Source organism: Vanacampus margaritifer, chromosome 15 (assembly GCF_051991255.1).
Source record: "Vanacampus margaritifer isolate UIUO_Vmar chromosome 15, RoL_Vmar_1.0, whole genome shotgun sequence".
Lineage (NCBI taxonomy): Eukaryota > Metazoa > Chordata > Actinopteri > Syngnathiformes > Syngnathidae > Vanacampus > Vanacampus margaritifer.
The window spans coordinates 18511209-18533278 of NC_135446.1; the positions used below are offsets into that span (position 1 = coordinate 18511209).

Genomic DNA, 22070 nt, shown 5'->3' on the forward strand with positions numbered 1-22070 from the left:
CTTGGTCCCGCCCCTGGTGCCAATGTGCCCTGGCCCATTCGGAGCATCAGGCGCGTGTCGTCATGGTGGTCACGCTCACCTTCCTGCCGAACAAAGTTCTCTTCTGCTTTACGTCATGCTGGACGCGCTCGCCTTTTTGCTGGACAAAATAGTGTTTTTCTTTGCGACGTGCGCGCCCCCACCGCCCCGCGAGCGCGAGCGCGTCTACCGGCGCGGGGACTTGCTGGAGGTGTCGCGCACGCTCTTCACGCACTTCGGCATCTACCTGGGAGACGGCCGCGTGGCGCACCTCATCCCGGACATCCTCCCCGCGGTCACGTCGGACGCGCGCCATCTCCGCCGAAAGGTGACCAACACGCGCCTGCTGCTCGGCGTGCTCTCCAAGCGCGCGAGCGTGCGCGTGGACTCCGTGGAGGACTTCGCGTACGGCGCGAGCGTCCTGCTCAACGCGCACGCCATGGAGAGCGCCGGACGCGGTCCCCCCGACGTGGAGGAGGTGGCGCGGCGGGCGGAGCGTCTGATTGGCAGCGTCCCCTACAGCCTGCTGTGGAACAACTGCGAGCATTTCGTCACGTGGTGCCGCTACGGAGCCGCGCGTAGCCTGCAGACGGAACAGGTCAGAATCGACTATATTGTGTTTGGTTTTGGCATGGCTGCTTTACTATTTGTTGACAAGTCAGTAATAAAAATGGGTAAATATGTTGAACTGTTTCCCCTCTGTCAGCTCATGTCCACGAATGGCGTTTTGCTTAAAACTGGTTCTCAATCGTTTTACACGAGTGTCACCTGCAAAATGGTAATTTTTCTGTTTTAATTCCTGATTGTAAAACGGTCTCAAAAGGACGGCCAATAGTGGCACCGTTGAATTAATACAGGAAAAGAAAAAAATGCTAAAATTTCTGTTTCTGTTTATTACACAAAACTTAAAAAAAGAAAGAAAGTTTCATCTGAATAAATATTTGAAAACAAACCATTCTCAAACTTTAAGTGTTATATTTGGAAGTGCAATACATCTCAACGCTAATGAATAAATGTACTGTACTGAATTAAAAGAAAACGTTGAAAGCCAATTTAACATGCATGTTTTGAATAGTTAATTCAATTATTGCTTGCGTACACTAGAGGGAGCCAACGTACCGCTACTTTGAGAATCACCGGCTTTAAACACGTTTACGTCCATCCAGCACTACGTTCAAACAAAAAGTCATCTGAGAGGAGGATGAAAATAATAATATAAAAAATAGTTCCCCGTTTCATTTTGGTGTCGCCAGTGGGCATTTAGTTATCAACAAGTGAGACGTGGGATGATCATGTGCTACTAAAATTTTGTTATAAGTTGTATTCATGTATTGATTTATTTTTATATTTTTCAGTTCTGCCAGTGGTTGAAGTCTCTGATCCGAGACCAGAGGAATGTGGCTGCGGCAGGTCTGCTTGGCCTCCTCTCCCTGGCCTGCTTGGGTGTGTCCTCCGGGACCGCCCTGCCTGCCATCTTCATCCCCTTCACTTTGTGGATGGCCAGCTAAATGAACAGGAAGTGAGCGCGCTCACAGATGACCTTACAGTATTTAGTGTTTTCTCTGCAAATTTTTGTATTATTTACACGGCACTGTAACGCTTTCGATGTATGTAAATAAAAGATTCATTTGGAAAGGTCTCATACTGTTTTTCAGTATGTATGACATCACTTCAGTTCATGTGGGGTTGAGTGGTCGTCTCCCATCCGTAAGGTTGTGGGTTCAATCCTCACCCCCTTGGTGACCATGTCGAAGTGTCCTTGAGCAAGACACTAAACCCCGATTTGCTCCCAGTGACCTGGCAGCGCGTTGCATGGCAGCCGTCGACCACTGTTGTATGAATGGGTGAATGTGAGGGTTGATTGTAAAGCGCTATATAAATGCAGTCCATTTACCACTTATTGTGTGCATTAATGATGTGTGAGAGGATTCTATTAGAGGAAGCGCGTGTGTGAATGTAAAAGGTCAAGTGTGTGCGTTTCAGCGAATTTTCTTTCCCCGCTAGTATGTGAGCGAAAACATTTTCTATAGTGTATGTGAGCATTTTTGTTAATAGTACTAGTATTTTAGTAGTGTGTGAGAGGCGGAGAGTGTTTGAGTTGCGTGCGCAGTGAAGTCAATTTAAATTAGTGTGTGAGTGGGAAAAAAATCAGTCCATGTTCCAATCTAAATAAAATTGGTGTGTGTGTAAGTGTTTCTAGTTGTGTTTGTGATCAGAAGTATTTTCAGTAGTGTGTGAGGGAAAATGTAGTAGTGTATGAGAGTGTCTTAAAAGTGGACGTGTGGATTTTTTTTTAAGTTATTTTTATGTGACTGTTTTTTTCATTTGTGATCATGAGTGAAAACATTTCCAGTAGTGTGTGAAATAATTCCAGTAGTGTACATGAAAAATGTTTTCAGGAGTGTCGAAGCACTTAAGGATGTGTGAGAGAATTGGTTCAGTACCGTATAAGAGCATTTCTGTAGTGTGAGTGATAAAGGTCAGTATTGTGTGAGAGTTTGAATACTTTATTAGCAAAAGCATATTTGTTAGTGTGAGACTCAATAGTGTGTGTGTGTGTGTGTGTGTGTCACATTTCAGTAGTGTGTGAGTGAATGCAATTTCATATGTGTTTGCAACTGTAACACGTTTCAGTAATGTGTGAGCAAAACTATGCAAGTATGTGTGTATCCAGTAGTATGCATGCGAGCATTTTAGTAGTCTGTGAGTTAGAAGTGTGAGAACAGAATTTTCAGTCGTGTGTGAGGGAAAAGTTCTAATGTGTGAAAGTGTATTAAAGATGGGTACGTGTGAAAAAATGTTGTGGTGTGAGTGGAATTTTTTTTCTTTTTTTTTTTTTGTGTTGGTGGGTGTAGACATTTTCAGTAATGTGTGAGAACATTCCATTAGTGTGTGTGTGTAAGTGAGAGAGAGAGCATTCAGTAATGTGTGAGTTGGGGAAAAAGTAATTCATCAGCATTTCAGCTGTGAGTGTGTGTTTCAGTAGTAATGAGTGCCTCCGATTTTGAGAGAGCTTTTCAGAAGTGTGTGTAGCATGTGAGCAAAAAATAAATAAAAAATGCCATGAGCGCGAGAGAGCTTTTCAGTTGTGTGTGAGAGAAAAAATGCCTTGAGTGTGAGAGAGCTTTTCAGTTGTGTGTGAGAGAAAAAATGCCATGAGCGTGAGAGAGCCATGGTTTTCTCACCGTGAGATGGTGTTCCCGTAAATATTCTCAGTCGTGTGAGAGCGTTTTAGTATGTGCCAGTGAGGGAAGAAAATTGAGTGGTGTGCGTGAGAGAGCATTTCAATCAGGGGCGTGTGTGTGAATTTTGACCCTGCCGGCCCCTTCTAATGTTGCAGGTGTGTTCTTAGCAAACGTGTCCACAGAGGTGGGGGATGGATGGTATTTGTCGTCATGGTTACCGTGCATTGTTACCGCCAATGTTCGTCTTTGTTGCGCTGGGAGTTTATTCTCTCGTCCAGCCTCTCCCAGGATGCTCCCGCATTCCGGAATGTTCCTGACGATTCGACCTTGGAACCTGGTGCCGTTTCCTCGTTTCCGGCTGTCAGCCTGACCTTTGCCGAGGATGCCGCCGTCGTGCGATCCTCTACCCTTTTGTCTCGGGTTGTGCAAGCGCGTGGCCCTGATTCCTTCTTTGTTGTCGCCCTTGAGGATGACAGGCGGCTGCCGATCAAAAGCGCCGTATCGGGGGAGGTAGCGCGGGGAAAACATGATTAGCCTCGCAGTTCTGGGTTCGAATCCCCTTTGAATGTTCTCTTATCTCCCAGCTGGCACATTTTACTTGTCTTAACTTGTCAATTGATGTCAATGTAGTCGTCTATATGCGTCCTTACGATCGGCTGGCGACCAGTCCAGGGAGTGTCATACTACTGGTCTATAATCAGGTGTGATAGGCTCCAGCTACCCCGCAAGGCCCTAATAAAGACAAGCAGTGTAGAAAATGTCTGGAAGGGTGTTTTTCATTCAAATTAACATCATCCACCACCTCCTCCCCCCCGTCCTCCTTTGCGACTTTGCTCCCCGCCCCCAAGTTGCGTTCCCTTGGCTTCGGCCTTGACGCGGCGCCACTTTGACGTGACGTCAGTGCTGACATCAGCAGCCAGCGTGCGCTCCTTCACACACCTCCTCTGCACGGTGCGAGGGAAGAGGGAAAATGTGTGTGCAGTTAGGGGGAAGAGGAGGGGACGATCTCGAGAGACCATCATAATAGTCTATTTTTATTTTTCCGCTGGCAACCAACGACGCCAGCGAGCTGCCCGGGTAACAAACACCTTGTCTCCAGTGTGGGGGTGGGCAAACTTTTGTGTATGTTGATTTTGAGAAATGAACAGATAAGCAAGGTCATTTATAGATGGAAAATAAAATTGTACGTAAAATAAAAATGTCAAGCTATTATAGTAAATACATTATAAAAATAAATGATTGTAAAATTTTGTTTACATTTTTTTTTTTTACTGTTTTTATTTCATAATTCACAATAAATCCCTTAATGAATTACATAATACGATAAATGAATGAATAAAATGAATGAATAAAAGAATAAATATATTGGAAGAAAGGCATAAAAAAGTCAGAAACTATTACTGGAAAAACAGATTAAAAACAAGATTATAAGTAATGAAATGAAGAATATATTCCTTGACTCATTCACTGCCATTCATTAAAAAAAAAAAAATTAGGGGCGACAAGCAATTACATTTTTTAATTGTAATTAATTGGATGACTTTACTAGTTAACTCACGATTAATCGCAAATTTCATATCAGTTCTAAATGTACAATGAAAAAAATATATAGGTTTTCATACTAATATACTGTACATACATACAAAAAAATTTTAAAAAGAAGAAAAGATTATTAAAAATTTGTGGCGTCAGGCGATTAAAATTTTAATCGTAATTAATCGCATGACTTTACTAGGTAACTCATGATTAATCACAAATTTTATATCTGTTCTAAATGTACAATAAAAAAAATATTTTCATACTCTTGACAAAAGAGGGAAAAAAATGTTATACCAATAGAAATAGTTCAAATGTATTTTTTGACGTTTTTATCCGTCAATGGCAGTGAATGAGTTAATTTAAAATGAGCTGTCTGACAATTTCATTTGGCAGATTAAACCCGGCACATTGCAGTAAGCATAATCACCAAACTCCCCCACAAGGAGGCGATGGCGAGCTTGGCTTCTTCTTCTTCTTCATCCCTGGCTGATCACCAACATCAAACAGGTGTGTTTAAATGTCAAAGAAGAATGTTTGATAAGATGAGGAAAAACTTTAAACTTCTCCTCCCGGTTGACGGCATCGGTAAACAGAGCGGCTCTATCTCGGACACGTTTTTACCTCGGCCCTTGCCATGTCCTTATATGGTCACGCCAGCAAAATGGTATGCACGAAGGGTGTCCACAACTTTTCCTCGTAGCATGCTTAAAATTGAAGAATGTAAGAGTCACTTGAAAATTATTTTACTATCTGTTTAATACCGCTAACCAGTTATTTAATAAGCCCGTTTATTAAAAAAATATATAATTCGTATAACTTTAAAATAGAGAGGGAAATTTGCCATTTTTTGCTAATTTTGTGGCGTGGGCTGGGGGGGGTCATTATTTTTTTCTTATCTTTTTATTGTGTTTTTTTTTTTTTTAAAGAGATTTTCAAAGCGCTAATTATCAGCCGATGAAATGAATTGGTTGGGCTCTAATCTTAATGAAAGGCACTTTGATCCTCCCTAAGCCCGGTCGTGTAGCATTAGCGCAGCTAGCTTCTTTGTGTGCTTTGTCATATTGACAGCTGCCATGGGCGGGATATTCCTTTGGGATGTTCGGCCGGGGGAAAGCGGACCAACAGACCCCCTCTCGCCCCATTTGCTTCTATTGGGTTATTTTGTTTGTGTGCGCGGGTTTCATCCATTCATTTTCTATTACACTTACAGCCACCGGGGCCACGGGTGACTTTGGGTGAGAGGCAGGAGACAACCTGGAAAGAAAGGCATTTGTTTATTGATTTGAGTCATTTGGTATTCTGTCTTGTATTGTAAAAGCTTCTGCCACCTCCCGCCCGCTCACTTTGATTTGATCTTCCTCCTCCGTCATCTTCCACCTTACAATCGCAAGCACGCCCCGCCTCCGCAGTGTGACGCACCCCCTGCCTCTCTTGCCTCTTCTTCTTCTTTGCCGCCTCCTCTTCCTCGCGCAGTGATGCAACGTGCTCCTCTTAGGTGACGAGGTGATGGATGATTTGGAAAAGTAAACAACAACAACAACGCCGTCTTTCGTTTGTTGCTTGTTTGTTTGTTTGTTTGGACAGCCAAGGACTTTTGGAGGCCGGACCTCAGCGACGCCACGGGTCAGTGTGTCCACCTTTTAATATCTATTCATGGGCATATTCATAGAAATTAATCCCGCTTCTCGCCCAAAAAAAAACAGCTTGGATGGGCTCCTACACACCCGCAACTCTTATGAGGATCAGCGGCTCAGGGTATGAATGAACTATCAAAGTGTCACTTGTATTTTGGGGCATGATGTCCGCCATAATGCATGAAAATTGACATAAATTGTTCTAAATAAGTATATGCAAATGTATTGCTATTATTGTATTAATATGATATGTTCAAAACTTAATAGAGACTAAAACTACATATGTTGTTACTTCCGTCTGCTCCTTTTGAACGTGATAAACTTGCAGAATTTTGTAATTTACTTTTCTTTTTTTCTTTTTTTTTTTTTTTACAGTACCTGTTTATCTCATTTCTTATACACACACACACATACTTGTACTTACATAATTGTGAGGACATCCATAGACATAATGCATTTCCTAGCCCCTTCCCCTAACCCCAACCACCAAAAACGATTGCCTACCCCTATTCCTTACCCTAACCTCAACCATAACCCAATTCAAACCTAAACTCTAAAACCAAGTCTTGACCCTCAAAAAGAGGTCTTGAGTTGTGAGGACCGGCCAAAATGTCCTCACTTCACAAACATTTCCTCAATCTGTTAGTTAAAGACGTGTTTTGGTCCTCACAATGTCGTAAGTACAAGTATACACACACACACACACACACACACACACACACACACACACACACACACACACACACACACACACACACACACACAAACAGTGACGGTCAGTAATGTGTGCAATGAAACTGCAATGACGATTAACATTTTTTATCGTAATTAATCGCATGACTTCAATAGTTAACTCAGGATTAATCACAAATGTTATATTTGTTCTAAATGTACAATAAAATATTTTTTTCCCCGAGTTGTCATACTCTTAACATAAAAGTGGAAAAAATGTGAAACTAATAGAAATATGGCTGCGTCTTTTAGTCATTGATACATTAATTTCATAATTTATAAAATTGAGTTAAAATTAAAAACGTACTGTAAAAAAGGAGTGCGATGTTGACTTGTGTTGAGGTCACTTCTCTGCCACTAGATGGCATAATTGCATTTGTAAGGCATTGGTGACAGCTCAGTCCATTTTTCTTTTCATATTAAGAGCTATCTAATCTTTAACATTAAGTAAATTATAAAAGTTTTTGAAAATATAAAATACAACTTGATCCCAGTCTCCACATATATATATGCATTATTATTACATTTATTACTGCTCAATTTTGACCTGGATGTGTCTGCTGCGTTGCAACTGGTCATTAATCATGCGCTAAAAAAAATTGTGACGTTAAAGGAACTTTAAATTAACTCGATGTTAACGCAATAATATTGACACCCCTAATGTAAATACAGGAATTCGGTTTAGAATTACATTGCGGGACTTTGTAGTAAAAGCTTTAAAATCAGCAAATTTAGTTTAGTCTACACCTCATTATGGTGTAAATACTAATGAATGACTCTGTGCTTCATGTACAGTATTTGACTTTTATGGTGTTACCTTATAGGGAAGCCGCGATGTCACTTTCTGATGGCGCCATCGTTCTCATCACAACATCAGCATTCCAAGCGGGATTCCTCAGGGCAACGTGCTTGGTCCCTGGTCGTTTGTTTACGTCGTAAAAGCTTGACAGACGCCTCGTATCCAGGTGACGTCTGCACCTCGCGCTACACCGGCTCCTCCAGATGAGACTGAGCCAAAAATAGCAAAGGCGGGAAACGTGTTGATGAATAAATCAGCGTCCGCTCATGCGACGGTAACTCCCATTCGCTCCGTTGTTCCTCATCGCAAACGTCACGATTGACTGAAATACCTCAAATGTTTCCTTCCTTTTTCCGTTTGCAGGTAACCTGCGATGACCCTGCCAAGACAGAGAGTGTGACTGGATGTGTGCGGTTGGACTTAAGGGGCGTGGCCAAAGAGACATGATTGGGCATTCAAAATATTAAATTGTACTCATTGGACAGACGTCAAGTGCGATTTTATATATTTGTGTGATTGGATTTTTATGTGCGTGACGAGTCATAATGTGTGATTGGACATAACGATTGCCATCGGCAGAAATGATTGAACATCCGAGACTTGTGGGCGTGGTCATGCGACTGTGACTGGACGCACGAAAGAACGTGATTGGATAAACGCAAAATTTGGACTCTCCAATCGCGCATACGACATGGACTGGCTCGACGTCAACCGGGACCCGCCCATGTCCGGGGCTGCCAACCTCAGTTACCACGACGACTTCACGGCTGACGCAAAGCAACTCGGGTTCGACGGCGCCACCTTTCCCGAAGACCCCATCCGACTGGCCGGCGTGCAGGTGAGTGACGGGTTGACGTCTCGATTGGCATCCCGCCAACTGTCCGTCGCTCCTGTCAGGTGGTGTTGATCGCGGCCTACAGCGCCATCATCCTGCTGGGGCTTGTGGGTAATTCTCTGGTCATCTACGTCATCTACCGCTTCAAGACGCTGCGCACCGTCACCAACTTCTTCATCGCCAACTTGGCCGTCGGTACGTGTTAGGTTGCGGACGGCGCTGGCGGACCTCAGTTCAAATGTCTCGTGTCCGTTAAATGCCACTTCCTGTCCCGCAGCCGACCTGCTTGTGAACGCGCTGTGCCTCCCGTTCACGCTGGTCTACACGCTTCAGGGCGAGTGGCAGTTTGGCGGCGTCCTCTGCTTCCTGGTGCCCTTCGCCCAGGGCCTCGCCGTCCACGTCTCCACTCTGACCCTCAATGTCATCGCCCTGGACCGCCATAGGTCGGTAGGCGGGCGGATAAACGGCTCTCCGAGGCCCGGCGGGCTGACGTGTGACAGCGTGTTGCCGTGGTTACAGGTGCATCATTCACCACTTGGAGAGCCGGATGCGGAAGGAGACGTGCTTCAGGGTCATCGCGCTCACGTGGCTGCTGAGCGCCGCGCTGGCCAGCCCCCTCGCCATCTTCCGAGAGTACGGAGCCGTCACGCTGGAGCCGGGACACACCATCCAGGTGGGGGACGCCGTCGACTTCCCGGGAATACGGACTCAAATCCTTGCGACTTGGACTTCATTCGCTGTTTTGAAGACATGTGACTTGACAAACGCTAAAAAGTTAAAGTTAAGATTAAGGTTAAGACTTAAGATCTGCTTGAGACTTGAAGTTTAAGACATGAGAATTGTTTTGTGACTTTGAGATTAAGATTTGAGATTGATTTAAAATTTAAAGGTTAAGACTTGCTTAAGACTTTAAGGTTAAGTTTAAGGTTTAAATTTAAGTTTTGGGACTTGAAGTTCAAGACAAGAGAATTTCTTGAGACATTGAAATTAAGATTTAAAACTGGTTTTAGATTTAAAGATTAAGGTTTGAGATTTACTTGAGACTAGAAGGTTCAGCCTTAAAACTGGTTTTAGATTTAAAGATTAAGGCTTGAGACATGAAAGTTGAGACTTGAGACTTGCTTGAGACTTTAAGGTTAAGTTTAAATTTTAGGACTTGAAGTTCACGGCAAAAGAATTGCTTGAGACATTGAGATTAACATTTAAGACTGGTTTTAGATTTAAAGATTAAGGCTTGAGTCTCACTTGAGACTAGAAGGTTCAGCCTTAAGACTGGTTTTAGACTTAAAGATTAAGGCTTGAGACATGAAGGTTGAGACTTGAGACTTTCTTTAGACTTTAAGGTTAAGACTTACCTGATAATTGAAGTTTAAGTTTTAGGACTTGAAGTTCACGGCAAAAGAATTGCTTGAGATTAAGATTAAGGCTTGAAATTTACTTGAGACTAGAAGGTTCAGCCTTAAAACTGGTTTTAGATTTAAAGATTAAGGCTTGAGTCTTACTTGAGACTTGAAGGTTAAGTTTAAGACCTATGTTAAGGTTTAGGACTGACCTGAGACATGACATTTAAGACATGAGACTTGCTTGAGACTTGAAGTTTAAAACCTGAGATTTGAAGCTTAAGTCTTGAGAGTTACTGAAAACTCCTTGAGACTCGCAGTTGTGCGACTTCAACCCATCTCTGCTACTTCCTGTTTTGACCGCGAAAAATAAATGTGGCCCCCGACTGCAGGTGTGCACAGAGAAGTGGCCCGGGTCCAGCATGGACGGGACGGTGTACAGCGTCTCCATGCTGGTGCTGCAATACTTCCTCCCGCTCGCCATCATTACTTTCGCCTACGCCCGCATCTGGTCCAAGCTGCGAGGTCACGTCAGCCCGGCGGAGGTCGCAGGCAACGGGGCGCCCGCGGGACCCGAGCGCCACCGCCGCCACCGCAAGACCACCAAAATGCTGGTGACCATGGTGGTGGTCTTCGCCGTCAGCTGGCTCCCTTACCACGCCTTCCAGCTCGCCACCGACATCGACGGCAGCGTGCCGGACATGCCGCAGTTCCGCCTGCTCTACACCCTCTTCCACGTGATTGCCATGTGCTCCACCTTTGCCAACCCGCTGCTCTATGGGTGGATGAACCGCAACTACCGCGCCGCCTTCCTTGCCGCCTTCAAGCTCCGGGTTCGCGGGTGTCGGCACGCTAGCAAAGACTCCGTCCGCCAAGTGGAAGGAGCGGACGACGGGAGGACCAAGATGGCGGATGGCAGGCAGGAAGTGGCGTCCGCCTGCCTTAACGCCACCGACGTGTGATTATAAGGTTTTCATATCCAATTATATTCTTTATGGGTAAGCTACACCCCGTAGCAGCTGACTTTGGGTGGGGTTGATTGATGGTCACATGACTGACCTAAATTCTAATAGTTGTGCCATTAAATTGTATTATTTGGTACATACTGGTCGGTGCTGGATTTCACTTTCCTTTCTTTTCTTTGGTCCTTCCTCGGGTTTCCTGACGGCCTCACGACTCTGGCTGGAAGTGTTCGGTTTAGGTGAACGGTGTGGGATTTTTTTTTTTTCAATAGGTTTTAGGTGAACTAATGAATACACACTCACTCGCACGCACATACACATAATCACCCACATACAAAAAAATAAAAAAAATAGTAAAAAAGGAGAGCAATGATGATGACATGTCAAGTCGGTAAAATTACTGAATGAACAATACTGAGCTCCCCAGAAAAAAAAAACATTTTTTTTTAAATTATTTTATTGCCAAGGCTCTATTTTAGGCTTTTTTTTTATCTATAAGGCTGAACTGCTTCCAGTATGTATATTTTGATGTAAAATTTGTATTTATTTTTTGTCCAATCAAATTTCAGCCTCCTTGTGTTGCCATGTCAACAATCAATTGTGCCCTTCAGAATCAGTAATGCTAGCCAGGGGTGTCAAATCCATTTTTTACTTTCTGCACCTGGATTTAACACCTCTGGTGCTGGCTTATGCTATGTTTGCAGTTTGTCTGCCTCTTTAAACCAGTCGCATTTTAAATGTGTCTTTCTGTCCTCTGATTGGTTGTTCAAAGCAAACGTCTTACGGCCATCTTTGCACGTCTATCGTGATCTGCAAACATTAATACAAGTCTGTTGAGTCGGATGTATTTTATTTTTATGTTTTTGTCATGTTGGTATATAAATATTGATCGTAAACCGTTTCAGCTGATGTACGTGGCACAGTTGCGTGTTCTTGTGTTTTTGCATCATGTCACTGTTCCTATAATTGCGACATGACAGTGGCGGGGGATTAAGTTGTGTAATTCCCTACTAAACACGACTTGTCATATTTACCGTTCGAGTGTCCACATGGCGGGAAAGTGCGGGTCTGTTTGTGTACAAAGTGCACCCGCACAAAAGGTCGTCGCCCCCCGGACGGTTTACTCAACCCTTTTCTGAGTCACAAGTGTCGGGGACGGCTTCAAAACAGGCCAGGTTCGAGATCTTCGGAACATTTGACAAGATGCAACGACCGAGTTTGCTGGCTTGCCTCGGCCTCCTGTGCGCCATCGCCTCGCTGGTGAGACAACGGGCAAAAACTTTGTGTGGTTTGAACGTCATGTGACATTAATCCAAAAATGAAATGTCCGCAGGCTAGCGGGCTGGACCCCAGGGGAGCTCGGCCCGTAGTACCCAACACCCGATCTGAAAAGTGCGCCACCGAGAAGGAGTGGCCATTCTGCACCGACGACGACTGGGTACGTTTTTTTTTTTTTTTTCTTTAACTGAAACAGTATTTATTTTTTACTTTTTCCACCTCTGTCGCTAGGGTCCCAAGTGCCCGTCAGGCTGCAGGATCCAAGGTTTGATGGACTTCCAAGATCACAGCCTCCTGAAGAAAATTGAGAAGATCCGCAGTCTAGTGGAGCAGAACCAACTCGGGCACCGTTCGGCCGATCAGGTGACCAAGCAAACCTACGACTACCTGAAGGAGAAGCTCACCGTCAACTCCGGTTGGTCCTCGCACACCTTCTGAACCCCCGGCCGGGCTCTTTCCGAGCGTGACTTGAAGATGGCGTGTTGCGTTTGACTCCCGCAGGTCAAGACGACCGCTATTACAACCTGGCGCAAAGCCTTCGCCAGAGGATCTCCGACATGAAGGTGAAGATCGACCAGCAGCTGCGGCACCTGGCGACCCTTCGTGACCGGGTGTCCGATCAAGTGGCCGACTTGCAGAAGCTAGAGGTGAGCCTGCTTTGGACACGATGAAGGGGAAATCAGAAACAAGCTCCTAAGGGTGATGCGCTCCTCTTCCAGGTGGACATTGACATCAAGTTACGTTCCTGCAAAGGTTCCTGCGAGAAGTACTCTGAGTACCAGGTGGACCACGCCGGCTACGTGTCTCTGGACAAACAGGTTAGCCATTGAGGAGGTTCAAAAACATTTTGAGGGAATCCTTCGCCATTCTAAATTAAGAGTGACTAATATTACTGCGGCTTAAAAGGAGCAGCACAATGTCCATTGAAGTGAAACAAAAATAGACAAAAACGGTCTCTTTTAGATGAATCAGCTCCAGGCCCAGCAGGCGCAGGGTATCGAGTCCGTGCGCCAGCTGGAAGTGATGCAGAGCAGGCCGCTGCAGGAAGTGCTCCAGGGCAGCACCATTTACAAGTCCAAGGGAACGAAAATCGGACAGCAGGACATCTTCCACGAGGTCAGGACCCCTCACAACGCCGTTAACAAACTGTGAAATATAGTCTGGCACATTGTACAGTAGCCCAACCTTTTTTTGAGCCAAGATGCTTATTTTACATTCACCGTATTTCCCGGAGTCACAAGCCAAAAATGCATAATTAGGTAGAAAAAAAACAAACATAAGTCGCATTTTTTGCGGGTACTACTAAACTACTTGACCGAAAACATTGCGTCATCTTTTAAGGCAAGTTGTAACATTAATAAAAGAATAGAGAACAGACTAATACGTGTAACTTACTTACTGTATGCTAACACAATGAAGGTTCACTACTTGCAGCTTGTCTTCTGTGGAATCATTTTATTTTGGCGGGCATTTATGTTCATTCTCAGTTGTCTTTGTAAGCTAACGTTTACTGTTTAAAGCCCTTTAAATTCTAGGATTATAGCAGTCAGGCTGTTTTTTTGTTGTTGTTGTCATTTTCTCTCAACATAAAAGCTGCGCTCCTCCACTTTCAGAATCCGTTGGAATTATGTTGCTAGCGCTAACGTTTCCGGAGTTACGGTGATTTGAAAAACATGCAGCATTTCCTGTCTCCCTGCGTTACTCTGCTGTATGGCACACCACTTCCCCCCTCCACCACACAATCTGCCAGCTACTGTAATGTGTTTGGTATCGATGGAAAGCGGCGCTTGTCTACTTTCGGAATCCGTTGGAATGACGTTGCTAGCGCAAACGCTCCCGGAGTTATGGCGATTTGAAAAAAAACATGCGTCTTTGTTAAGGAGTAGGAGATATCAGTGCGCAAGTCTAGAGTGCCCTCTTGTGGCTGTCTGTATTATATACCCTCCAGTGTATTTGTTCATGTATAAGTCGCTCCGGAGTATATGTCGCAGGAACCGCCAACCTATAAAAAAAAAAAAAGTGTGGCTTACAGTCCAAAAAATACGGTACATCCCACCACCAAATTAACTCATTCACTGCTAGCCCAGTTCAAATGGATTTTTGACGTCTATAGCCGTCAATGGCACTGAATGATTGACATTTCTAGCTTTTTTTTTTGTTCTTTAGTAATCAGAGGTGGTTCTGCGCTGACAGATGTTATCTTGTTCTCCATTGGTAAGGTCAATTCGTTCCAGTTGATTCTCGAGGCGGAAGGTTCCAGCTCCTCCCCCGCAACCATCTCCAAAGTTCCAGGTACTTCCACCTCTTCATCAACCTCCACGCACTCTAAGTCCATCACTGAGCTGTCAGGAGGCAGCACCGGGGACTTGTTTGGCGGCGGCGGCGGCGCCGGCAACTTTGAAGACGTACGCCTTCCCAGTACCGACTCGAAAAATTGCGTGATAGTGACCAAGAAGACCACGGTGATGACCACAGACGGCCCCGTGGAAAAGCTAGTGGAGACCAGAGAGGGCGGTCCCGAATGTCAGGGGCTATCCGGCACCAAGGGTGGGCTGGATTCGCTCTTCCCCGGCCTGAGTCACGTCTCCTCCAACATCAAGACCGTTCACGTCAGCGGCGTCAAGGGAAGCGACTCGGATGCTAAAACCGGCTTCTCGCAGCCGTTTACGGAGGTGGGCTTCGACCTGGGAAAGTTCTTTAGTGACCACGCGGAAGACGACGCTCCCGACATGCACGCTCGCAGCGTGCAGAGCGCGCACGTCGCACGCCAGAGCGATTACACGGGAAAAGGTACCGCAGCCTCCGACCTGGAGTGACGGCGTATTCTGCTAGCTTTGGCCTTAGCGTCGCTAATACACTACTCACAAAAAGTTACGAATACAGTGTTCATAATGGCGTATTAGGGCCACGTCTAATCTTTGTTTGTTTTTTAGAGGGGGGTAACTTTCCGAGAAGCATTAAAGTTAATTAGTTAAAATGTCAATTACTTTCCAGAATTATTATTTTCACATTCATACATTTTGTTTTTTAACAAGTACATTAGCTAAGTTGATGTGTTGCATCTGCTGCTCTCCGTCATTCACTTGCCTAAAGTATGCTAGCTTCTGATTGGTTAGTGTTAGTCAGCTGATAGGGGATCAGGAAGTGTTGTCGCTCTAGCTGCCGTGTATGAGGAGGAAAGTTTAAATTAGGAATAAATCCGTCTCCATCTTGCCTTTTCATTTAATAAACAGTGTTCAATTAGCCACCAATGAATCCTCACGTAAGACTATAGCAAGGCTACGTGTATTTGCCGTAAGTTTCGGAGTTTTTTTGTCGCAAATTTGCCACTTTTTAACGTCGCAAATTTACAGGTTTATTTCTCGTAAATGTATGAGTTTTTCTCGCGAATTTGACACTTTTTAACTCCCACTTTAAGTGGCATATTTGCGGGTTTATAAAGTTGCAAATTTGCGGATTTATTTCTTGTAAATTTATGAGTTTTTCTCGCAAATTTGCCACTTTTTAATTCCGCAAATTTGCTGGTTTATTTTTCGTAAATTTATGATTTTTTTTCGCAAATTTGCCACTTTTTAACTCCGCAAATTTGCGGGTTTATTTCTCGGAAATTTATTAGTTTTTCGAGCAAAATTGCCACTTTTTAACTTTGCAATTTTGCGGGTTTATTGCTCGTAAAAAAAAAAATTTTCGCGCAAATTTGCCACTTAAGAAAGTCGCAAATTTGCGGGTTTATTTCTCGTAAATGTATGAGTTTTTCTCGCGAATTTGACACTTTTTAACTCCCACTTTAAAAAGTGGCAAATTTGCGGGTTTATAAAGTTGCAAATTTGCGGATTTATTTCTTGTAAATTTATGAGTTTTTCTCGCAAATTTGCCACTTTTTAATTCCGCAAATTTGCTGGTTTATTTTTCGTAAATTCATGATTTTTTTTTCGCAAATTTGCCGCTTTTTAACTCCGCAAATTTGCGGGTTTATTTCTCGTAAATTTATTAGTTTTTCGCGCAAATTTGCCACTTTTTAACTTTGCAAATTTGCGGGTTTATTGCTCGTAAAAAAAAAAAATTCGCGCAAATTTGCCACTTAAGAAAGTCGCAAATTTGCGGGTTTATTTCTCGTAAATGTATGAGTTTTTCTCGCGAATTTGACACTTTTTAACTCCCACTTTAAAAAGTGGCAAATTTGTGGGTTTATAAAGTTGCAAATTTGCGGATTTATTTCTTGTAAATTTATGAGTTTTTCTCGCAAATTTGACACTTTTTAATCCCGCAAATTTGCTGGTTTATTTTTCGTAAATTTATGATTTTTTTTTTTCGCAAATTTGCCACTTTTTAACTCCGCAAATTTGCGGGTTTATTTCTCGTAAATTTATTAGTTTTTCGCGCAAATTTGCCACTTTTTAACTTTGCAAATTTGCGCGTTTATTGCTCGTAAAAAAAAAAAATTCGCGCAAATTTGCCACTTAAGAAAGTCGAAGAAAGTCGCAAATTTGCGGGTTTATTTCTCGTAAATGTATGAGTTTTTCTTTATATTGCGAGTTTTTTTTCTCGGAATATTACCACCCCTCTGAAAAAGAAAAAAAATATATGTGGCCTTAATATGCTGTCGTAATAATCGTAGTTGCGAATTTAACTATTTACAGATTTTTTTTTTTTTAGCATTATCATAAAAAAAATCTGGCTCAACTGAAGGAAGAATTTTCTCTTTTTTTTTTGGTCCCTAATCCCTGCTGTTTGTTGGAAATGACAAAATAGGATTTTTAAGTGAAATTTTCAGATAAACCCAAAATATGCAATATTTTGCTCCATTGAGCTCCATTGAATGTTTCTGGACTTTTTATATTCAATGAGCTGAATGGCAAATTTCACAAGAGGTGTTAGATCCATGAACATTTCCCAGACAGCAAAAAGAAATGAAACCGTTTGACAAATAGGTTACTATAAAGTTCATTTTCCGTTCATCCTGAAATTTCACCCGAATATCCCTAACTTTTTGAGGGTAGTGAAACGAGTTCTAATTTTTAGCGCTTAGCATCCGTGTTGAACTTTCTGGAATTTGAAGAAACAAATGATGTGTTGCAGATTGCGTGGATATCTTCCACAAGCACACCCGGGGGGAAACGAGCGGCTTGTTTAACGTCAAAGCCTCTGCCACCGCCAACCTAGTATCGGCGTACTGCCTCCAGAAGGGGCTGTTGGCCGGCTGGTTGTTAGTCCAGCAGCGAGAGAACGGCTCGCTCGACTTCAACCGAACTTGGGCCGAGTACCGCGAAGGTTTCGGACGTGTGGACGCGCAGGGGAGGGGGGAGATGTGGCTCGGCAACCGGAACCTTCACTTGTTGACCGACCAGGGTGAGACCCTGCTGAGGGTGGACATGCAGGACGGGGCGGGGGGCGTAACCACTGCAGAATACATAGTTAGGGTGGGCCCCGAGGAGGAGGGCTACCCGTTACATCTCTCTGGCTACAGCGGCACCGCAGGAGACGCCCTCGCCACTGCCCACGCGGCGTCTTCCGGGTCCCACAGCGGGATGAAGTTCAGCGCTTGGGACCGAGACAATGACACGGGGGCAGGAAACTGCGCGGCGACACACAGCGGGGGCTGGTGGTACAACAACTGCCAGTCGGCCAACCTCAACGGGGGCGCCGGCGCCGTGTGGGCCGGTCGCCGCCTCAAGAGAGTTCAAATGTTTGTGCGACCTGCCACATTGTGACCTTCTGTGTTGACATTTGGTTGCGTCAGCTTTTCTTGTTTGTGAAATGTTCAGCACTGACCTCAATAAAGCATCAATGCTCATCTCATCTGCTTCCGTGCGTGTGCGTGTTGTGGTCCTGGGGGTCCTCACTGATGAAAGCCGTACATATTCTACTCACAAAATGTTAGGGATAATCCTAAAATGCACTAGAACGGGGGGTCAGCAACCTTTACCGTTAAATGAACCCTTTTAGGCCTAATAAATGAACTCATTCACTGCCAGCCCAGTAAAAGTCGATCTTTTGACGTCTATTGCCGTCAATGGCAGTGAATGAGTTAGAAAAAAATCTGGAGCTGCAAAACATTTGAAGATTGTGATGAAGGAAACAGTGTTAAACAGTTAGTGATAATTTAATGTACTGATGGCTCAAGAGCTAATTAGAGCTGCACCATAACAAAAATATAAAGCATCCAATACTTTGAAACTTTCGTCTTCCGTTTGTGTAAAAATTTTTTTTAAAAAAAGTTGTTTTTTTCATACTTCATTTTCAATATATTTTTTACTTTTCTGCATTCCAGTCAAATATCTGTTTATCTGTTAACATTTATGGACATATTATGGTCATTGCCTGCCTCTCTTCCTTTTTTTTAGTTTTTTTGTGTGGACATTTTATACAAATTTTCGGGATTTTTTTCTTTTTTGGAACATTTTAGCTACTTTTTAAACATATTCGGTTTTTGTAATTTTTTACGTTTTTTTTTTTCATACTTAACTTTTAATATATTTTTAGACTTTTCTGCATTTCTGTTAAATTTCTAAACATTTTGGCAAATTTATTGACATAATTTTAGTGTTATTTTTTTTTAATTTTGTGGACATTTCATGCTAATTTTCAGGATTTCTTCTTTGTTACTTTTTCTGCTTTGAAAAAAAGTCTGACATTTTTGGGCAATTTTATGTACATTTTGCAGTAATTTTGCTACTTTTTACACATTTTCTTTTCTGCCTTTTTGTTAAACTACATTTTCTGACTTTTTTTTTGCAATTTCAATGCGATTTTATGTTAATTTTATCTGCCTTTCCTTTTCTGTTTTTGGACCTTTTATTGTTACTTTTTAAACATTTTCTTTTCCGGCTTTTTTATTCAATTCGCTAAATTCGGATGTTTTATTTTTCTGAAGACTTCTACTACGACTGATACATTGAACAGTTGAAGTGTTTGAAAGTTTGCGTTAACAGGATTTTACGTATTTCATCTTTCAATTGGGCAAATAAATCTGTTTGTGTCAAAGTTCTGTCCAAAAGCAAACAAACATGGCGTCCTTGGACCCTGCGCACGCTGTGTACTCGCTAACCACATATTTGCTCTGCTCCCATAGCATGCGCAAGGTCGCATATCCAACATGGCCGCCGGCAGACCAGCCTCTCCTCCGATGAACGTCGCTGCCCCGCCCGGTCGGACGTGCCGCCGTGTTCCCATGGCGACTGGGTAAGAACAGGACATGTGACTTGTTGGCCTTGAAGCCAATAGTATAATAATAATAATAAAAAACAATACTCCATCATTTATTTCCAAGCGTTTTCATAGTAAACGAATCACGATGTGTCTTTTGACCAAAACAGGGCAGGACGTGTCCATCTGGCTGCCGCCTTCAGGCTGTCCTTTCGCAGGCGGACATGGAAGCGGACGGGAAGCTGGACGCATTTTGTAAGACTGCCAAGAAGATGGAGGCTGCGTTTGAAGAGTTCATGGCGAAGGTTGTGAACGTCTACCGCCACCACCGGAGGGTCCTCGTCATCCAACACGGTAAAAAGCCAGCCGCAACTTTTCAGTTTCACGCCTTGCGTAAAGTCCTGCAACTACTTTTGTTTAAATGAAGCTCCTCGACTCACTTCGACATAGTTCCTTGACACCAAGATGACAATAGTTGGCGGCAAAGAACTACTTTTGTCTAAGTGAAGCTTCTCATCTCAATTCTACGTAGATCCTTTGGCACCAAAGCACTACTTTTGCTTTGAATTAAACTCCCTAACTCACTTCAACGTAGTTCCCTGGTACCAAGAAGTGATGCAATGGTAGCAAAGCACCACTTTTGTCTAAATGAAGCTCCTCAACTCAATGCGATATAGTTCCTTGCCACCAAAATTTCCATGAGATTGACACCAAGATGACACTAGTTGGCGGCAAAGAACTACTTTTGTCTAAGTGAAGCTTCTCATCTCAATTCTACGTAGATCCTTTGGCACCAAAGCACTACTTTTGCTTTGAATTAAACTTCCTAACTCACTTCAACATAGTTCCCTGGTACCAAGAAGTGATGCAATGGTAGCAAAGCACCACTTTTGTCTAAATGAAGCTCCTCAACTCAATGCGATATAGTTCCTTGCCACCAAAATTTCCATGAGATTGTGGCAGAGAACTATTTTTTTCCCACCAAAGCACTACTTTTGCGTCTTTTCTTTTTTGTGTGCTTTTGCTGAACTCTTGAGTAGTGACCGATACCACGTACCGATACCACTAGTTATTTTCATTCATAAAATTTTCCCCAAAATACAATCAATGACAGATCATTTTAAAGCAAGACCTACATATTCCATTATAGCATTTTTTTTCTTAAAATTGAAATTTTATATTCCTTCTATTGTTTTTATTCTTTGTATTCACACATTGTGCCCTGGGCCCTTTGCAGTGTCAGAGCTGAAGTTTGTGCAAGATGCTGCTGAATTGGCGAAGAACCTGACGTCGCTCCGGCAACGATCTTGGCAGCTACGGCAGCGGCTGGAGGAGCTGAATGAGCGCGTCCAGCGGCAGGTGGAAGAGCTGTGGAGGGCTGAGGTGAGCCGCCTGAAAGTCATAAGGTTGGGCAGCACATGATGGTATTACGGCGGCTTTTTTTTAATTTTTATTTTTTAAACGCAAAGTCTTCTGTAGCAAAAAAAAAAAAAAGTGCTAAGTTGGCATCAATGCTCGCCAGGTGGACGTGGACATGAAGCTGCGAGCGTGTGGGGGCTCCTGCCGGACGGCGCTGCCGTTCAGCATCGACCGGGACGGCTATCGGACACTACGGGCCGACTTGGCTGAGTTTGACAGGCAGAGAAATAGGAAGAAGGCCCCGCCCCCGCCAGACATCCCACAAATCAAACTGCGGCCTGTGCTTGTGGGCCCGCCCCCGTCCAAAACGTACAAGCAGATCCCGGCGGTGAGGAGCGAACTGCTCACCCAGTTTGAGGACATTGGACAAAACCAGCTCTATGTGGAAAAGTCTGAGAATGGAAAAAACAGAGAATCTTAGCACTACCTACAAAATTATTATTATTTTAATAATGTATATCAATGACAAGTACTGGAGCATTTAAACATCAATAAAAAGGAAGACAAGTCAAAAAAATTCTTCACAATATGTTCTATGGGGCCCCACTAGTCTAAACACGCCATCCTTAAGCAGCGAAATTAACCCGTTTTTATCCATCTCATTGGGCGGCCATTTTGCCACTTGATGCCGACTGAAATTGACATCACAGTGCCTAAGGACTCAACTTGCAAACGTCACATTACCAAACCCCAAAAAATAGTCAAATGACATTTTCAATTGACAGCAAGTAGCAAAATGGCCGCCCCATGAGATGGATACAAACATTTTGCTGATTAATTCATATCCCACAAACCCAATATTAATCAGAATGCTGTGTTAAAATAGTGGGGGCACATACAACATATTACTTGACTTCCCTTTTAACAAAAAACGCCATTCTGTTGTATGACATTCCCTTGTATTGAGTAAGCACAACCACACCGAGTCACCATGAGTAAGCTAGCATTAGCAACCACTCGTCGCACACTCACCTCCAATATTGCAGAGAGGATGAGACGACTGCTCATTATTGACTATACAACACTATTTATTATCTGAAAATACATTTAAATATTTCATCAATTGATATTTAATGTATTTTTTTAAGGAAATTGTTGGTGGCAGAGTGGTGGCCTCTGGCGCCCTCTGTTGACCAGCCGCCCCAATTTTTTTTGTTAGTAATGTTTTATTGTGCTAATGTTA

The 22070-nt window shown here is 43.4% G+C and overlaps 3 protein-coding genes across 5 annotated transcripts; all 3 read left to right on the top strand.

Moving 5' to 3' along the window:
• The first annotated feature begins 15 nt into the window (after positions 1-15).
• LOC144035598 (lecithin retinol acyltransferase-like) lies at positions 16-1657 on the top strand. Of its 2 annotated transcripts, none has more exons than XM_077545385.1 (2): positions 16-796; positions 1374-1657. In XM_077545385.1, exons 1-2 carry the CDS (start codon positions 23-25, stop codon positions 1524-1526), a joined length of 927 nt encoding a protein of 308 aa, XP_077401511.1. In that variant the 5' UTR covers positions 16-22; the 3' UTR covers positions 1527-1657. The 2 variants fall into 2 exon arrangements, with proteins under 2 accessions (XP_077401511.1, XP_077401513.1); XM_077545387.1 differs by having other exon boundaries at positions 16-616.
• Positions 1658-8598: 6941 nt separating this feature from the next.
• Positions 8599-11183, top strand: npy2rl (neuropeptide Y receptor Y2, like). Its single transcript, XM_077545381.1, has 5 exons — positions 8599-8745; positions 8805-8937; positions 9020-9185; positions 9262-9415; positions 10475-11183. The coding sequence occupies exons 1-5, from the start codon at positions 8599-8601 to the stop codon at positions 11042-11044; spliced, it is 1170 nt and encodes a 389-aa protein (XP_077401507.1). The 3' UTR covers positions 11045-11183.
• A 954-nt stretch (positions 11184-12137) lies between these two features.
• Positions 12138-21560, top strand: LOC144035592 (fibrinogen alpha chain-like). Of its 2 annotated transcripts, XM_077545378.1 has the most exons (11): positions 12138-12304; positions 12378-12482; positions 12554-12737; positions 12824-12969; positions 13042-13140; positions 13286-13438; positions 14542-14614; positions 19395-19504; positions 19639-19822; positions 20706-20851; positions 20991-21560. In XM_077545378.1, exons 1-11 carry the CDS (start codon positions 12248-12250, stop codon positions 21306-21308), a joined length of 1575 nt encoding a protein of 524 aa, XP_077401504.1. In that variant the 5' UTR covers positions 12138-12247; the 3' UTR covers positions 21309-21560. The 2 variants fall into 2 exon arrangements, with proteins under 2 accessions (XP_077401504.1, XP_077401503.1); XM_077545377.1 differs by lacking the exons at positions 19395-19504; positions 19639-19822; positions 20706-20851; positions 20991-21560 and adding an exon at positions 17402-18121 and having other exon boundaries at positions 14542-15112.
• The last annotated feature ends 510 nt before the right edge of the window (positions 21561-22070 follow it).